Source organism: Eptesicus fuscus, chromosome 12, assembly GCF_027574615.1.
Source record: "Eptesicus fuscus isolate TK198812 chromosome 12, DD_ASM_mEF_20220401, whole genome shotgun sequence".
Lineage (NCBI taxonomy): Eukaryota > Metazoa > Chordata > Mammalia > Chiroptera > Vespertilionidae > Eptesicus > Eptesicus fuscus.
Window position 1 is genome coordinate 48079043 of NC_072484.1, and position 19471 is coordinate 48098513.

At 36.4% G+C, this 19471-nt stretch overlaps 1 protein-coding gene across 1 annotated transcript in view; it reads left to right on the plus strand.

Moving 5' to 3' along the window:
• Positions 1-19471, plus strand: part of DOK6 (docking protein 6) — a 234914-nt gene that overhangs the window by 54303 nt on the left and 161140 nt on the right. Inside the window, exon 2 of the mRNA XM_008160542.3 lies at positions 18695-18802. Within this exon, the coding sequence (XP_008158764.1) occupies positions 18695-18802 (108 nt within the window). The remainder of the gene's footprint in view (positions 1-18694; positions 18803-19471) is intronic.

Consider the following 19471-nt stretch of genomic DNA (forward strand, 5'->3'; position numbering starts at 1 on the left):
AGCAGGTTCCCTGTCTGCAGTCTCTGCAGTCCTCCTTTATTTCTGTAACTAGCATTATTTATGTCACTATGACATCAACTTGGGAAGGACTTCAAGTATTTGCTGAGTCTCAGCCCCTGCCATGTAAAACAATGATTGTGGGATACAGTAATGAGTGCTCCACCACAGAATAAGTGCTCCCCCCCAGCGCCCCCCCCCTCCCCCCCCCCACCCGTGATCAGTGCATGTCAAAGAGAGCGGTTGAGCAGCCTTAGCATATCATTAGCATATTACGCTTTGATTGGTTGAACGGATGACTGGGCACAAATACCCCTTGTATTGTTTTTCTTTAAATCTTTGTTACCTATTCTTGCTAAGCAGGAAAGACTTTTTCTACTTAGTTTATGAAAATTCAACATATTCATCCTTTCAGGTTTAGTATTAATGTTCCTCTGTTTCATAGGGTTGCCAGTGACAATCCAAATGGTAATGAAACTCTTCTTTGTTTTTACTTTTTTTTTACCATTGACTCTATTACAGATGTTCCCCACTTATTCCCCTTTGCCCACCTCCACCTAGCCACCACCCTCTCTCCCTCTGACCTTCACTACATGGTTATCTGTGTCCAAGGCCTATGCATATATGTGCTTTGCTAATCTCTTTACCTTATTTCATCCAGGCCCCTACTCTCCCTTCTGACATCTGTCAGTCTGTCCCATGTATTCATGTATTCATGCCTCTACTTTTGTTTGTTTACTTTGTTTTTTAGATTTCACATACAAGTAAGATCATATGGTATTTGTCTTACTCTGGCTACCTTATTTCACTTAGCATAGTGATCTCCAGGTCCATCTATGCTCTCCGAAAGAATAAGATTTCTTTCTTTTTTTTTCACAGCTTCATAGTATTCCATTATGTAAATGAAACTATTATTCTTAAAACTTCAGTATTATTTAGTTTGGTGCAGCTCTATTTCACAGTTCCACAAATCTCTAAAATGTTGCTATAATAATACATGAGGTATTTAATATACATTATAGCATTTTGCAACTCCAGTATACCAAATATGGAATTAGGGAGGCTTAGTCTGTGTCTTGTATCTGGTACTTTCTAGCTGAGAAGCTTTGGGCTAGTCTGTCAACCATTACTGTAAATCTATCGAATTAGAATTATGATGGTGTCCCATAATGTTATTTTGAAGATAAAATGAGGCTATGCATGTGATCGTCTGAAAGGCAATTATTATTGTTATGACTATATGATTACCATTTTATGGACTACTGAATTGAGGCCCCATCAGTGCAGGAAACAGAACAGGATTACACCCTTAACAAACAACAGAACTCAGGTCTCTGATTTCAGAGCCCTCTACCTCTGTGTATCATGCGATATTGTGTATGCCACATTTTTATTTACCCTCACGACTGAAGGCTTATCTTTTATACTGTACGTACTGGACAGACAGTAGCTGCATCTTAAGGACAAACACACTTTGTGTGGTCCTCATGCTTCATCTGTGCCAGATGGCTCCTCGAGCCTTGGCATCCAAGTCTACCTGAATTTGAAGCTGAGCTTAGGCTATAAACAGGTAACATGAGGTTTAGGCAGATGCTGCTTTAAGAACATCACCAAAGGTTAGAGAACTAAGAAGGATGAGGAGTGTTAAAGAAAAAAATGGACAGAGTTAAACAGATAAGGAAGACTTCGTTCAAGATCACTGCAGTAGGGAACAGTGATTGAACTCAACTCCTCTAAAAGACAGGAAGGTATTTAAGCACTAGGGTGGGATAGGAGAAAAACACTAGGGCATTGGAGAAGTGATTTGTCCTTGTGACTAAGCCATCTGTGTTTGCTAACTGGCACTTAAGAAGTTAGGTTCCCACCCTCCCACAGAGACTGGGAGACAGGGGCCCTCTCCTCAATGATTACATTTCAAGGGGATTGCTCCCAGGTCCTTCAGAAAGACTTTTCTGTATGCAAAGCCACCTCAAGGTTGGGAGACTATCTAAGGCAGGAATGGAGTTTGTAATTGAAGGTGTTCTAGAGTAAATGGAAGTCAGGGGACTAGCATTAGTAAAAACACTGTCTGGAGTTAGTCAAGCTGGAAGCAATGGTATGGCCATATTCCCAGAAGTCATCCTGGTCCGAAGTATCAGAATCACCTGGAAAAGTAGTTAAAGGACATGCTGCTGGGCCCACCCACAGGGATTATGATTCCTAATTTATTCCCAAGTGATGCTGAGACCACTGGCTTGTGAGCTATACTCTGGGAACCGCTGTCCTCACAGGTTGGCGTCTTGAGGGCTGCTTCACCAGCTCACTCTTATTGGGTGGGATCTCAGAGAGCACCTGTCAGACATACTGGTAGAATTCTTACTATCATTTTTATCTACATAGACATACTTTTAGGATTCTTCAATATGTTAAGCAAAGAAAGGGCATTTTCTCATTTTATACAAAGGTGAAAATTAAAGTTTTTCCTGTTGATTCTGGTCAGAACTTATTTAATCTTTCAAAAGTCTGATGGAATAGGTTAGGTAATAGGTTTCTTAACAAATAGGTAATATTTTTCTTTAAATGAGTATTCACTGTCAATAGCTTTAAGATATTTATGGAAATAAAATTGCTTTAAAAATTCAAATGTCAGTGGTACTTAAATATTCATAAATGTGTGTGTTGTTTTCTCAGCCAAAGGCCTTATGAAAACAATCTATTTCAAAGTCTCTTCTTTTGGGACCAAATGAAAACAGACAATCATAGTGAAAGGTGGTGAGTGCTATGATACTCTAAAAGAAATAGGGAGAAATAACAGTATGAATATGTTCTTTTAAAAAAGATATCACATGTTTATGTTAACTCAATATTTCATCCTACTGACAAAAATGATTATTTACTGAAACAAAACACTCAATCATCTGCTTTAGATTTATATAAAACTAGAGGCACCAGTGGGGTCCCTCGGCCTGGCCTGCGGGATTGGGCTGAAACAGGCTTTCCAATATTCCCCCAGGGGTCCCGGATTGCAAGAGGGCACAGGCTAGGCCAAGGGGCCCCACCAGTGCATGATTGGGGCCAGGGAGGGACGCGGGAGGTTGGCCAGCAGGAGAGGGACCACGGGAGGGCTCCAGTATGTGTCTAGCCTGTCCCACTCAGTCCCGATCAGCTGGATCCCAGCAGCAAGCTAACCTATCTGTCAGAGCATCTGCCCCCGGTGGTCAGTGCACATCATAATGACTGGTCAACTGGTTGACTATCTGCCCCCCAGTGGTCAGTGCATGTCATAGAGAGCGGTTTAGCAGCCTTAGCATCTCATTAGCATATTATGCTTTGATTGGTTGAATGGATGACTGGACACTTAGCATATTAGGCTTTTAGTATATAGGATTGTGCACTGTTTGTTTAAATGAACTTGCACATACACATTACTAGTATCATTCCAATATTAACTCAAAATTTGTTCTGAAAAATTTCCTTAATTTTCAACCATTTCAATTGAGCTCTTATTATTGTCTAAAAAATTAGTTTTAGTGTGGCTTTTTATGTCTACTATCATGCAAAATAAGTCACATCTAACATTATGCCAACAGTTTTTTTCTATTCAGTCAAATTGAATAAAAATAAGATACTAGTCATTATGTTACAGAAAAACATAAAAATGGAATCAATTCATATTATGCAAATATAATCATTATTCTGACAACTGTAGGAAAAAGGAACTTTAGTAATTGCTTTATTTTAATGACTAATATGAGAGGTGCATGTTCAAGTGCATTCCATATGGACAAAATCATTATTTTGTTTTCAGCACCCAATAGCAAAATTAAGTACTTAAATTTAAGGGATAATATAATGAATTCTATATTATATAAGTTTAGATACTTATCAAGGAAATTAGCTTGCTTTTTATAATTCCTAAGTTATTAGTTTTTATACTTTGATAGAAATGTTTGATTATGCAGCAGATGCTTAGAGACTAGAGGATGGGGGAGGGGGGGCACTGCCAGAAATTCCTGTGTGAGTGTGAGTGTGTGTGTGTGTGTGTGTGTGTGTGTGTGTGTGTGTGTTCAAAAAGCAAGAGATTTAATAGTATCACCCATCCAATCAGGTCAGCCTTGTTTAGATGTAAGGTAAGGGAAATCATTTTTCTCGCTTGCACAATTGCTATTCAATAAAGTGAGTATTTAATAGTAATTGTGCAAGAGAGAAAAATTTATAATTAAAGTCAAATTGACTACTCAAAACTAGACCTTATATTAATCATTATATAACTGTCCTACTTTTTAATGGGAAGAAGTATGGAATAATGGGGAAAATACTAGGTCAGAATTACTGAACTGAATTCTAAACCTAAATATTTAATTAAGAAGTGCTAGTAACTTTAGGGAAATTATATAGTCTCAATTTTCTCATTCATGAAATTAAAACTAGAATCATTTAGATGAAGATGATCTCATTAGATATATGATGTTTGCAGACAAATATATGATTCTTACTCTCAATCTAATAAATAAGAACCAGACTAAATTATTTTTAATTTTGATGCCACTTATATACAAGTGTATTAAAAATAAATTCACATTTATTATATACTAGATGCCTGGTGCACGACATTGGTGCACTGGGATGGTGGGAGGGGTTCCCTCAGCCCAGCCTGCCCCCTCTCGTAGTCCGGGACCCCTCAGGGGATTTCAAAATGACTTAGGCTAAGATCATTCTGATAAGCCTCAAATTTTCTTATGAAACTTTTGTTTCCAGAAAATAATATAACAATACCTACAAAGTTTTGAGTGATAGGATGTCTTATCCAAAAAATCTTCTACTTGCCCAAATTATGATTCAAATGTCAATGCGACACACTCCAAAACATGAAAGATATTAAAAAAAATATAACACCTAGAAAGAATTCTTGAAAAATAATTAAATAGAAAACCCTGCCAAAAAATAAATGGAGATGGCATAAGGAAAGGACCAGTGCCAGACTCAGTATCTACAAAAGTAGCATAAGGTCTCACAGAATCGAGTGTTTACAAAGAAATTTAATTCAGCCAAATAGTCAATGAATATAAAGAAGACACATGGCCTCTGACTTCTGGGTAGGGCCAACCAATGGGGAGCAGAATATCAGAAGGAGGGAAGAGGATGGAATGAGGTGAGCAAATTTGTCACCTTCCCTTAGCCCCAACTTGGAAAGTCTTCAAGGGCTACTGCTCTCCTTCAACTTCAGCTCAGTTCCTGTCAGGCAGCCTTCTCCACAGAGCCTTCTTGGTCTCTAGTTTGTGGTAACTGCTTCATCCTCTCACCCCTCCTGGTCTGTGTGCTTTTAGCATCCACTGTTACCTGCCCTGGGATTCTGAACTCTCACTTGTGGTTGCTCTTACTAAGGTGACCAGATCGTCCCGCTTTTGGCGGGACAGTCCCGATTTTTAACAATTTGTCCTGCGTCCCAAGGCGTTTTTAAAAAGTCCCTATTTTTGGAAAAAAAGTCCCCATTTTTGGAAAAATAGGGACTTTTTTAAAACACCGTGGGACGCGGGACAAATTGTTAAAAATCGGTTTTGTCCCGCCAAAAGCAGGACGATCTGGTCACCTTATTTAGACTCTTCCCATAGCTGATTAAGTAATCCCTTTATTAAACACTAGAGGCCCAGTGAACAGATTCATGCACTGGTTTGGGGGTCCCTTGGCCTGGCCTGTGGGGATAGGGCTGAAACCGGCTCTCCAACATCCCCCAAGGGGTCCTAGATTGCAAGAGGGCGGTTCTTGGGTGACACACCCCAAAATCGGGCTCCCTCCTCACTGGTTCTGAGTGCGTTATCTGAGACCACAGCTACCAAGTCACCGCAGCTCGGCAGCTCCTGCATTGAGCATCTGCCCCCTGGTGGTCAGTGCGCGTCATAGCTACCAGTCAAATGGTTGGACGGTTGGATGGTCGCTTAAGCTTTTATATAGAGAGATTGCTCAGAGTTTGAGTGAGCATGAAATGCCAGGGATTCAGTCTCTGTTCAGACTTCTGCACAGAGTGAGGAAGTGTGGGGAGAGGATATTTATAAAGGCAAGAAGAAGATGCGGGAATCTTTTGAAAGCCATTGAACAGGACTCAATGTAAGAAAAGGATATTTCAAACATATTAGTCCTCCAGCAGTGATAAAAATTAAGGTGGGGAAGCGGTTGGAGCCAGCAATATCTGTTAGGGAGATCAGATTTGACATTTTTCACGGTGTAAATCAATAAGGTCCTGGACCAGATTGTTGGCTAAAGGAATAGAAATATAGCAACAAATGTGAAAAGCAAATAGAAGAAGAAAAATAAAGAAGACACATGGCAATATTCAAGAATGTAAGAACGCAAGGAATATAGCTACAAACCCTTCTTTGAACAGGTGACTTGGCAATAAAATCAGGTCCATTGCAACATGTGTGGGTATACTTACCTCTGGAATAGAGAATCTATGGGAAAAGGATTTGCTAAGCATCGAATTTATTGATCTTCAGATAATTTAGTCAATTATGAGTAGAATGCAAAGTAAATATCAGAATTTTATATGTAAAAATAAGACTAAGAAATTCAAACTGCTAAATAAATATATAGTTAAAATGAAAAAGTAAATTGAATGTTTTTTATTAAATATAGTCTTACTAAACATAGCTCATGTTTTTTTATAAAATCAACTCTAACTATTCATTTATTTATCTATGTACATGAACAAAGAATCTATATAGAATAATGGCTAGCTTAACAGTTATAGTTATATCTATTTAGTGAAAGCCTTTCTGTCTTTACAATTTTATAGTGGTTGAAATTTTTATAATTAGTATAGCTGTCATCATCTCTATAAAAGTCATTATTTTTATTTATTCTTAAATTTGAACAATAAAACAGATAAATTATGTATATAAATATATACACAACATATCACAATATTTTTGTTTTAAGAGGACTCTTAACAGTGATTTAATTAAACTCACTTATTTTACAGGAGAGAATAAGAAATTCCAAGTGGTTCAGAAAGCTGTCCAGTATCTTAGCTGGCTAGTGATTGGATGAATGAGGGATAAATTTAATAAATATTAAATTATTTAATCAAAATTATGCAGACAAAAGAATATACATATTGACATACAAGAATGAAGTATTTAAATCCTATTCAAGTAATGAGAGATAAAATGATTTAAAAAGGTGATTCCCTTTGATTTTATAAAAGACTTTGTAATGTCAGACTTTGGCTTTCTGCCTGTGATATTGCCTGGTTAACTGAATCTTACCCTAATCACCTTTCCTTTATTGAGCCTTTCCTCCAAGGCTGTGCCAGGGTCCCCACTTTGTCTCAGCCCACCCAGAGTGTATGACTATCAAGGTGCTTTCTTTAATGATTTGAAATTATTTTTGTGTACTGGTCTACCCCCAATAAACTGCATGTTCCTCCAAGTCAGGATTCACTAATGATCATATTCCCCAGTGCCTAGCACAGTGCCTTATATTACGAAGTGCTCTATGACTATTTGTTGAACTGATTGAATTACATTTAGAAATCTACATAGTTAATTATGGAGCACTTACCAGGAATAAGACATATTGATAAGAGCTGGATCATTTCTTTAAGTCTAGAAGAGCTGTGAATTTGACATAGATTTGCAAAATTCTACTTCGGTTCTGATCTCATGGTTTTTTAACAAGGAATAATTTATGACCTTTATCTGGCAACCACATTTCAAAGATAGCATCAATATTACCTGGCCATGATCCCAATAAAATCTCTTTTACAGAAGGAACTCGCTCTGCTTTCATGTGATTTTATCACAGCGCGTCTCAAAAATGTATTGACAGCAGAGCCCACCATGTCCACAATGTACCAGAGATATGGCTTCCAGTAACAATAAGCTCCCTCGGCAGCTTTTCGTATTGTTATTTTTTCTGGAGAAATGATTGAAGGGTTTTAAAAAAGGACTTGTATCTAAGCAGAGATTTTCAAATAAAACTGTCGTGTTCAATTTGATATTTTATGATCATGATATATGAAAAATACCGTAAAGTTACAGGGCTATCATTATTTTATTGAAATACTGGGTAAATAGGCTCTATTCCCATGGATCTTCTTGGTCGGAAAAATGCATTTTGCAAATAGAAATGTTATTTTGATATATGAGAGCCTACCTGGAAGATAAATATGAAAACATGAGGAGAAAGATAAGTCTTAGAGCAAATCCTGTAGCTTTTAGATTCCACCATGGACCTAGTGTCTAATTTTTATTATTATTTATTTTAAGTGAGCTACACATTGCCTTTTGCTGCACCTCCCCCCTCCCAAGAATAGTTAAAATAAGCACCTTCCATGATTCATTTATTTATCTTTTACTATGCCATTCTTTGTATTCCTACCTACTCTCTTAAACACTGGGATACTTTGCTCTCTAGTGACTCCTGTTCCCTTTCTGATTGTCCTCCTCAGAATCCCTCTCTCCATGTCCCTTTAAATGTCAACCTGCCCCTTTTTTCCTTCCCCTCCACCATGCAACATGCTGTCTTGGTTCTCTGAGGCCAGTAGGCAATTTCTATGAGCTTCAGTTGCTTAATCTATAAAAGGAAAATAATAGGAGTAGCTACCCCACCTTATTGGTGTGAGGATTAGGTAAGAGAGTGCTTGACATTTCAAAATGTTTAAATGTATCAGCCATTATTAGAAATGAAGCCAGCTATGGAATGTCCCTGCCTCAGGCTTTTCCTCATCAAACTTCTTTGCACCCTACATGGTGTTAAGTTTAAATTTAAAATCCAAAATGTCTCTGTGAAACATTAAACACTTGTTGAACATATTTTAATATTTAATATTTCCTATCAGACAGGGATAAGTATTACTGGCCTGTAACTGATAAATTGAAAGACTTCTCTCCTAGCCTCATCTTGGTAGGCCCTACCCCTAACTACTGTAGTGGAAACCATTTTTGTAGTTCTAGTGTTTCTTTATGGAGTGAACTTGACATGTTCTTTTATCCTTGAGTTTTTAAAGAAATCACTTATTACTGCACAATACTTGTGTCCTTGGAAAAAATGCAAAGCTTTTTTAAAGGGGTATTTTTAAAACAGTCTGTCTGGAGGCAAGAATTTATTTATAACTCAAGAGTTCTTCATTGGGTTAATCACAAACGAACCTAGTATTGGCCTTAGGCCCCCCAGGTTTTAGAAAGAGTAAAGGAAAACCCTTTCTCTGTTCACTCCTTTCTGTCATCTTTTTTCTCTCTCCCCTCTCACTTGAGTTTTCAAACTTGACGTGTTACAACTGTGCGGAAGTTTTCAGTGTATCAGAATAAATTGGTAATTCTCCTTCGCTGGTTGGTTTCCAACTCTTGAGAACAAGGAGTTCCTTCTAGGTATTTAGGATATACATTGCTCTGTGACTTAGGTGAACTGAGAACATATGAGAAGCGGTAGGAATTGAGTGAAGAAAGAGCAATGCAATTCTAGGAGTGGACTTACTGGAAGGAGTGACAAATGAATGTTTCACAAGACTTCAGGAGTAGTTCATGGAAGTTCTTGAATGACTAGCTTCAGCATTTGAAATTTCTTTTAGAATCAATGGGCGATGGTGAAGCATTGAAAGGTTTATTGTTGCTCTTTGTTCATTTTTTATTTGGTGGAATGAGATACCTGACCAGAACTGTGTGTGGGGACATTTCATGCAGCAATAGTTAAGTTGGATTGGAATAAAACAAACGTGAAGTCAGGAGATCAGCAGAAAGGTCACTAGAGAAGTATTTCTTAAAGTGAAATTCCATTAGATTTTAGTAATGAAAAGGAAAAGAAAGGGAGAGATGTTATCTGTGGGTGATTCAGTATTTTTGCCAACTCAGTGAATATTTTTTATGGAGTGGGTTGAAAAGGTTTCAAAGGCTGTTGAGGGGGAAAAGGAAAGCAATCTAAGAAATTTATTAATCCATCACAAATTAGAAAAAAGAGTAAAATAAGTATATTAACAAGAAAATAAAACAAAAATTAGATGAAGTTAGAAAAAAGAGTAAAATAAGTATATTAAAAGAAAACAAAACAAAAATTAGGTGAAAAGTTAAATTATGTCAGTAACCATATAAATGTAAGTGGATTATGCATTTCTATTAGTAAACAGAAGTCATAAATGTATAGCCACAAAGGAAGTAATTGACAAACTTGACTAATCTAAAATTAAAAACTTCTGCGTGAAAAATTAAATTACAAAGAAGTGAAAAGTCAAGCTAGAATATAGAAGGTATTTCCAACACATCCACCTGATAAAGGATTTAAAATTAAAATGTATTTTAAAATTCCTGCAAATCAACAAGCAAAAAGAAAAATAAGTGTAACATATATCAACATGGATAAATCTCAATCATATAATTAGTTATGAAAATTAGGTTGTATAATGTTTTATACATGACATTTTATGCTATTAATACAAAATTTAAAATATGAAAACATAAGAAATAATAAATATTGCTTATAAAGATATGAAAATATAATGAATCTATAATAATAAAAGCATAATATGCTAATTAGACCAGATGTCCTTCCTTCCAGACAAAGCTGCAGTGGGCAGGGGAGGCGGCAGAGGCCCCCGGCCATGGTGGCAGCGGTGGGCGGGGGCCATGGCAGCAGCAGGCAGGGGCTGGGGCCAAGGTCCTTGCACGAATTTCGTGCATCGAGCCTCTAGTATATTATAAAGTCTTTGGAAGGATGTACACATCTTTACATCTTTAAGATAATGTGTGTTATGTAGTACATATACAAGAGAGAGTTTAATTATTAGTGACTACTGCTCCTACAAGCTCTGGAATTTCTTTTAAATAACTGCAAAATTTCACTCACAATCAACATTTTAATAATTCCTTCGATTCATTAACAAATCTGGCCACTGTTTATGGCCCATTGAAGTAAAAGCAGTAACTTCAGTTACAATCAAGTTTATTGCCAGAAAATTCACATCATTTGAAACCATAGTATAAGACCCTCAGGTAAAACCACCAATTGAGTATTGTCATTACCTAAAGAGCAACAACTTATTAGAGGCATAAAATAGTTCTATTATAGGTTTAAAGACTCCTTTCAAGACCATTCAGAAAGTATGTAGACTTAAGCCAACTTGATATATATACAGGATGTCCCAAAAAAATGTATACACACATTTGAATAATTATAAAGGCAGTGTTTATTAAAAACATATTTCATTTTCAAAATTGAGCTATCAGCTGTTAAAGTGTGTATACATTTTGGGGGGACACCCTGTATATTAACTTTAAACAGAGTAATGGAAGCATGTTTGCTGATTTTAAACATATTAAACTTTATAGTTTTAAAGAAGCAGCAAAAACACTAAGTGTTGAGTAGCAGGGAAGAATCAACATTGGATGGGTATGCAAATTTAATTAAGAAACTGAAGTAAGATAATACTTTCACAAGAAACTGAAGTAAGATAATACTTTCACTGGGTCAAATGGGAGTTCCATTTTTAATTTTTTGAGGAAACTCCATATGTGGTTACTGACATAATTTAACTTTTCACCTAATTTTTGTTTTATTTTCTTTTTAATACACTTATTTTACTCTTTTTTCTAACTTCATCCAATTTTTGTTTTATTTTCTTTTTAATACTTTCACAATTTAAATTCTTTATTGTTTAAATTATTACATATATCTCCTTTTCCCCCCATTGACCTCTTCCTGGCCCCAGGACATGTCCCCATCCCCCTACTGTCTGTGTCCTTTGGTTATGCTTATATGCATGCATACAAGTCCTTTGGTTGATCTCTTACCTATCACCCACCTCCACCCTCCCCTGCCTTCCCTCTGAGGCTTGATGGTCTGTTTGATGCTTCTGGGACTCTGGATCTATTTTTGTTCATCAGTCTATGTTGTTCATTATTCTCCACAAATGAGTGAGATCATGTGATATTTATCTTTCTCTGACTGGCTTATTTCACTTAGCATAATGCTTTCCAGGTCCATCCATGCTGTTGCAAATGGTAAGAGTTCTTTCTTTTTTACAACAGCATAGTATTCCATTGTGTAGATGTACCACCATTTTCTAATCCACTCATCTGCTGATGGCACTTAAGCTGTTTCCAAATCTTAGCTATTGTAAGTTGTGCTGCTATGAGCATAGGGTTGCATATATCCTTTCTGATTAGTGTTTCTGATTTCTTGGGATATATTCCTAGAAGTAGGATTACTGGGTCAAATGGGAGTTCCATTTTTAATTTTTTGAGGAAACTCCATATGTTTTCCACAGTGGCTGCACCAGTCTGCATTCCCACTAGCAGTGCACGAGGGTTCCTTTTTCTCCACATCCTTTTCAGCACTTGTTGTTTGTCGATTTGTTGATGATAGTCATTCTGACAGGTGTGAGATTGTACCTCATTGTCATTTTGATTTGCATCACTCAGATGATTAGTGACTTTGAGCATGTTTTTCATGTGTCTCTTGGCCTTCTGTATGTTCTCTTTCAAAAAGTGTCTATTTAGGTCCTTTGTCCATTTTTTTTATTGGATTGTTTAACTTCCTTTTGTTAAGTTGTATGAGTTCCCTGTGAATTTTGGAGATTAAACCCTTATCGGAGATAACATTGGCAAATATGTTCTCCCATGCAGTGGGCTTTCTTGTTGCTTTGAAGAAGATATATTTAATAGTAAGAAATTATTCTAAGATGTAGACTGAAAAACATCCATTTTACAGGAAGGGTGCACTTTATAACTTTCTCAAGAGCAGTTTTGGTAATGCAAATGTTTAAATGTCATATCAAACTCAATATATCTAATATTAAACTTCTCATTTTTTTGGTTCTCTGACAATGACATAAATGGCATCATTCATGTAGCTATGTAGATGTAAAAACTTAGATATATCTTTAGGTAATCTCTCTCTTTAACTCATATTGAGTGTGTTGTGAAGTTCTAAATTTTTTTCATAATCATTTTCATCATGGGTTCACCTTCTCTCTGTTCACTGTCTTCAACACTGGTTGAGTTGTAATCTCCTTCTCTGGTATGAATGTTCTCATTACCTAATGACATTTTTATAATATCACTCCTTTAATATAACTAATTATTGATTCCCATTTCCTGCTGCATCAACTGAAAAGTCTCTTTGATTTTGAAAGTCCTCTACTATTTTATTTTTATGCTTCATTTCTTTCCTAGATGTACTCTTTTCCTTCAGTCCAGCCACTCTCACTATGTCACAGTGGCATCTCCCTTTTGGATTTTTAGGATGGTTTCAGTAAAAGAAGAAAAAAGTCAATGCTAATACCAACATTTGAAGCTGTGTGCCTAAATATTTTTATCAAATAAAGGAAATAAATCCAGGAGGAGAAGTAAACTAAAGAGAAAATGTTTTGAGCTTTGATTTAGACATTTGATTTACTGCTCAAAATGTCAGTTGAAAATTTCAATCCTGAAATTTCAGGAAAGGGGTGTTGGCGTGCCCCAACCCTATACTCACCAGGTCCATAAAATAAAAACAAGCTGGTTGTATGTGGGAATAGTTTGCACTGATTGTCAAGTTTTACCTCTACAACCGACTGATGAAAATAAAACACCCTGAATTTCAAACAGCATATGATGATATAGAGCCAAAGAATATTCTGATTTTTGAGAAACTAAAACCCAAAAGGCATGTTTGTTTCTTAGACATTCTGAGCAGAGAGAAAGGACTTTTTGTTTCCTCTCATGTCAGTGTGGGGCTCCCAGGAAGGAGGGAGGTGGAAGAGCCTTACTATAAGCCACCTCTTGGGATACTGCTCAGAGGGTCTACTCTACATTTAGGTTTTATTCTCATGATAATGACGACAGTTTCACACTCTCACTGAAAACTCATTACTGCTGTGAGGCATTTCATTTCTGGCTGTGACTCAAAACCACGTGTGCATTCTCTCCCTGTATTTTATTGATCTCATGAGAGACAGATGCAATAGAGAGTACTATATATGTTCAGGTGAAAATAAATAAATAAATAAAAACACACATGGCCTCCTCGAAAATTGCCACTCATGCCAATTTTGGAATCATCATTTATCCTTTATAAATTTCAAAATTATTTTTCTGAAGAAGATAAGGCAAAACAATATAATCAGAAAACACTAACATTTGTTTTGGTCTTTCCAACTACATGGAATGAGAAAAATTGAGATAGATATATTGCTCTTTAAGCATTTTTTTCAGTGTCAGTGGATACCAATACTTATATCTGGCTTTAAACAATGGTGAATGATGATGCAAAGATTTGAGTTCCAAAGTTGACGAGAAGTTTCTCATAACCATAAACTTTAAATTATCCTCCAGTGAAAGAAGTTTTTAATTATTTGGTCCTTTCATTTATATTTAAGTAGCTAGGTGTTTGTTTATACAGCAATAGGGACATATCTTTATGTATATTAACTACTCTTTAAAAGTGTATCTTTCAATAGTACATAAACATTTTGTGAGAGGACCAAGGCCTAGGACTTAAGTAATTGAAATTACTCAAACCTCTGTAATATTTTCAACAATAAAAATAAGTTTAAAAAATACATAAAGTAGCAATGAAGAAGGAAAAAAAAATTACTCAGAGCATACGCCTGCAATAACTATGCCTGCATGGGCTTTGTTATTTGTTTATTTATTTGTTGTCTTGATATGTTACACCATTGTAAATAAATAATTGAATTCTAAACCCCAAGTTATCATTTACATAGTATCATGCTTCCAGAAGGGAGCACAGTATTAGTTAACACAAATACGTCACTTTCTTCTCTAGTCTTTAACATCTCTAGAGAGGTAGTTTCTGTGATTCCCTCTACTAAAGGACTCCTATGATCAGATATTCTTCCATGTCCTTAACCAAAATCCTATTTGAAGTGCAGGGTTCCTTAGGTCAACATCTTGTGATAGAGCAGGCCCATTAAATCCGACCTCCAGTTAAGTTAAAGCTTGTGAACGGGTCCTAGCGAAATAATGTAATTATGGTTATGAGCTAAAGCCAAGAAATCTGCCATCTACTTCACAGTGAGTCTTAAATGGACAAAGGATGCCCTTTGAGTAAAATCACCTTGAAAAGGAGAAAGCACTATGGAAAAGGGATTGCTCTGAAGGAAAATGGAAAGGAATTAAGAGGGTATTTAATTAAGGCAAGGTGACCTGCTGGCTAATGCAGTGGAAAGCGGAGGCTGGAGAGCAGCTGGGGATCCTTGGGATTTCTGGAGTCTTGGCAACGACATGGAATTTTCTAGAAGGAAATCCTAAAGGGTACCCAGGAGCCTGTTTGGTGAGACAACTAGTATGTTTAAGAGCTAACTCTGAACGAGAAGGTGAAATCAGTGATTTCCTCAGGAGAGCAGGAAATAGCATCTCCACAGTGGATGGGGCAGGCAGGAGTGTCATCGCTATAAGACAGACGGCGGGAGAGAGTGAATCTAAGCAATAACTCTCCTGCTAACCAGCATCCTTAGATGCCCTTGAAGAGCAGTATCTGGAGAACACACCATCTCCTCCCACTCCGAAGGACATTTCTATTTTGTCTCATGGGGGGTGCGGGGGGATAAAAATAGGGTACCTGATTTTATTTATGTGGTTCTCTTTCATAGTCTTGAAGAATTTGTATCTTTCATGTATAAGCAAAATAAAACCTATTCCTTTGTGTTTTCCTCAGAGGACTGATTTCCTGGTCTCAAGCAGGCGTTTTTAGTGCTCATCTCTGTAATTTCTCCAACCTACTCCTAGAAGGCCTCGGTTCTAGGGCCTAAAGCAGAATGTAGTATGCTGTTAAAACCCTGTTTGCAGAGGAGTAGCAGAGAGCTGCTCGCTTCATGCTTCCACTGATTTCCTGCTTCTGGAATGGAGGCTGCTTTCAGAGTGCCCGCTCCTGCTGAATCTGACTTCACACTGATGGGGCACTGCCAGAGCTTTTCATTATTTCACTCCCATTACCAGCAAAACATTTTTTAAAACTGGGTCCAAGAAAAGAACCAAAAATCCAAAACACACAACAAAACCTCTGCATTTATTAAATGATTCTTTTACTACTTTAACTTTAAAATTTCAAGTATGCAACTGATCAAAATGTAACTGTCCCATAGTCATGATGAATTCATATTATTCTTCCCAATAAATTATTTGTTTGAGTCCCTTTATTGTGAGATTGTCCTTAGACTTTTGAAATATCAAAACAACTTAATTGAGACCAACAGAAATTGAAGAACGTTGTACAATATAATCTTCAAAATTGTCAAGGTCAAAAACAAGAAAACAAACCACAACAACAAAAACACACAAAGAAACTATCAAAGATCAGAGGAGGCTAAGGAGACAGGACAACTTAAGAAATTGGGTGTCTTCGATTGGATCCCGAAACAAAACAGGACCCCAGTGGAAAAAACTGGTGATTTTTAAATATAACAGTATTTTACCAATGTTAATTCTTAGTTTTGAAAACTGTACCATGATTATTTTGGGTTTAACATCAGAGGGAAATAAGTAAAGTTTTTACAGGAGCTCTCTGCACCATTTTTGCAAATATTTTATAAATCTAAAATCGTTCCAAAATAAGAAAATAATAACTTAAGGGCCTCGTCTTGATAAACAGTCTATTACATCAAGTCTTTGACAGTTTTATCTGTATGTGTTTCTTTCTGTTAATGTAACAGCAAAAAGATAAGGTGGTATTGAAAATACTAAATCTATTTTTTCTTATTATCTGTTATCATGTTTCTTTCTGTAGCAATATTGAATACCTGAATAGCACACTTATGCTTTCTGACTCATGTTTACCTTGCTCTTTAGTAGAAAATAATTAGACACATGAGATGGGGCATTGGAGTCAGTGAACATGTGTATTTGTGTATTTCCATGAATACTGTAAGGCTTCATTTGACATCACTGTGGTTCCTGAGTTATGAGCAATAAGCACGTAGGGTCCAGGGGAAAGCATTCCTCTGTAGGAAAGAACAGAAACCCTGTTTCCAGGCTTGGGTCCCAATTCCATCCAATGAGAGCCTTCCTACCTTGGCTAGGATTCAAAATCTATTAATAAATAACCAGGAGATAAATATTGATTATCTATGTATATCCCACTTTGCAATGATATTTTTATTTATCTGCTTTCGATCTCTCAAATTTCTATGCAGCTTCCTGTAACTGTGTTTCACTTCCACAATACTGCTACTACTTCAACGGCCTCCACTACCTTTACCACCATCTCTACTAATAAAATAAAATCTAAAATATGTCTTAGCTTGGACTTCCAGCACAAAAAACCATAAACCAAGGGCTTGAACAACAGATATTTATCTTCTCAGTTTTGAGGGTTGAAAGTCTGAGGTCAAGGTGCCAGGATGGCCAAGTTCTGGGGAAAGTCCTCTTCCTGGTTTGTAGACAGCTGCCCTCTCATGGTGTCCTCACATGACCTCCTTTTTTGTGAAAGCTTGGAGAGAGAACAAGTTCTCTGATGGTCTCTTCTTATAAGGTCACTGAGCCTATTCTGGGGGCCCCAACTTTATGACCTCATCTGATTCTAATTATTTTCCAAAAGCCCCAGCTCCAAATACCATCCCCTTGGGGGTAAGGAATTCAACATACAAATTTGAGGTGCACATAAGTTAGTCCATAGCAGTCTCCAAAACCCAAGAGTTTCAGATGAGTGTGTAGACTACATTTCAAGCACATGCTAGATGCTGTCTGCAGGCTGTCTTATTAAATCCTCAATAGCAACCTCATGAGGTACATGGACTGTAATTTATAGGTGAGGAAGTTAGATCTTAGAGAAGATAAAATAACTTCTGCAAGACAAGGCATTTAATGAATAGCAGAACCTTCACTGAAAATAAAATTGTTCTGATTTAAAATTATCTTTAGGCATTACCATATAAGACCCTAAATCTTAATATAAGCATGTGTGATTTATATTAAAGACAGAGTGAAATTATTTATTCTTTGCAAAAATTACTTCATGTTATAATGTAGAGAGAGTAATTTTAGAAAGAGTAAATTATATATATATCTTTGCACCTAGGGGGAAGAGAGTACCCATAAAAAAGAGGGTACTCTTTATTAGAGGTTGCAATAATTAATGTGGTGACCACACTGGTTACAAATTTGATTGACTAATTTTGTATAAAATAATAATCTATTAGAGAAATTAAAAAGTTGAATTCATGCAGTAAACTGGCTACCAGATGAGTGGACCAATTAAAGAATATTTTAGAACCTGCTTTGATTACATGAAATAATCAGTATGATGGTCAGATAATTATTTGTTTTCCCTCAAAAGTAAAATGATCCTTCAAAAAATGTAAAAAAATAAAAATAAATTTTGGCAGCTGTGTATTGAGATGTATAAATAGCTATATTGATTAACAATATCCAAATCATTGTGAAATTAACAGGAACTCATTTGTATTCAATGGCATATTTCAACAGTTTTGTCTGGTGGTATCATTATATGTAAAATAATTCTCAAAATTATCAGAATTATTTGAAACCTTTAACATATATTGGTGCAAGCAATGATTTTTTACAACATGTGCAAATGTCCATAATGGTTATGGATATGCTGAACATCTGTTGCCAAGAGCATTTTCTCTGTTTTGTATTGTACTACCCTGTTCCTTTTTAAGTGCATTTTAAAAAAATTATTCCCAATGGATTAATTGAATAGATAAGCTCCTGATGCTATTAAACTCATGTGAAGCAATAATTAATAAGAGTCCTTTATTTCCTTTCAGATTTTCAGACGATGCTGGTTGGTTTTCAAAAAGGCTTCCAGTAAAGGACCCAGAAGGCTAGAAAAATTTCCAGACGAAAAGGCAGCATATTTCAGAAACTTCCATAAAGTAAGTCTCAGTCTTGGGAGTTGCTGGGGAATAACTAGACCCTTGGCAACAGCTTGTGGAGACATTTCTTTTGATAAATGAAATCTGCAAGGGAAAAATGCATGGCCAGGATAAAATGTCTCCGTTCCAATAAAATGCAAAAGTTATTTTTCTCCTTTATTTTAATCATCTGCTGTAAATGCCAGAGGTACCTCTGCAAAATGAAAGGCTCATTTTTATTGCCGCTTTGCAAAATGAGATGACTCATAACTCAGCCAGATCATTTTCCAAGGTGCTGAGTAAGCATTTTCCCTCTGTTCAGGTTAGTTGTGCATTTGTTACTTTGATTTAAACTATCGGCGATATTTAGGAGATAAAACTTTTAGGGCTTGAGTTAATAGTGCTAAAGACCCTTTTAATGGACACAGCATTTGCTGTTTATAGCCTTACCAAGTCAGTGATCATTAAATATGCTGATGTGTAGAGATGTGACAGAAATTCTATGAATGAAATGTCAACTTCTTAAGAATGAGCCCTCACCAAGTACCTCATTTAGAGCATCGCCTGGATACCCAAAGGTTACAGGTTTGATCCCCTGTGAAGCCAATGAATGCATAAATAAATGGAACAACAAATCAATGTTTCTCTCTCTCCCCTTCCTCTCTTTCAAATCCTAATATATAAAAACCC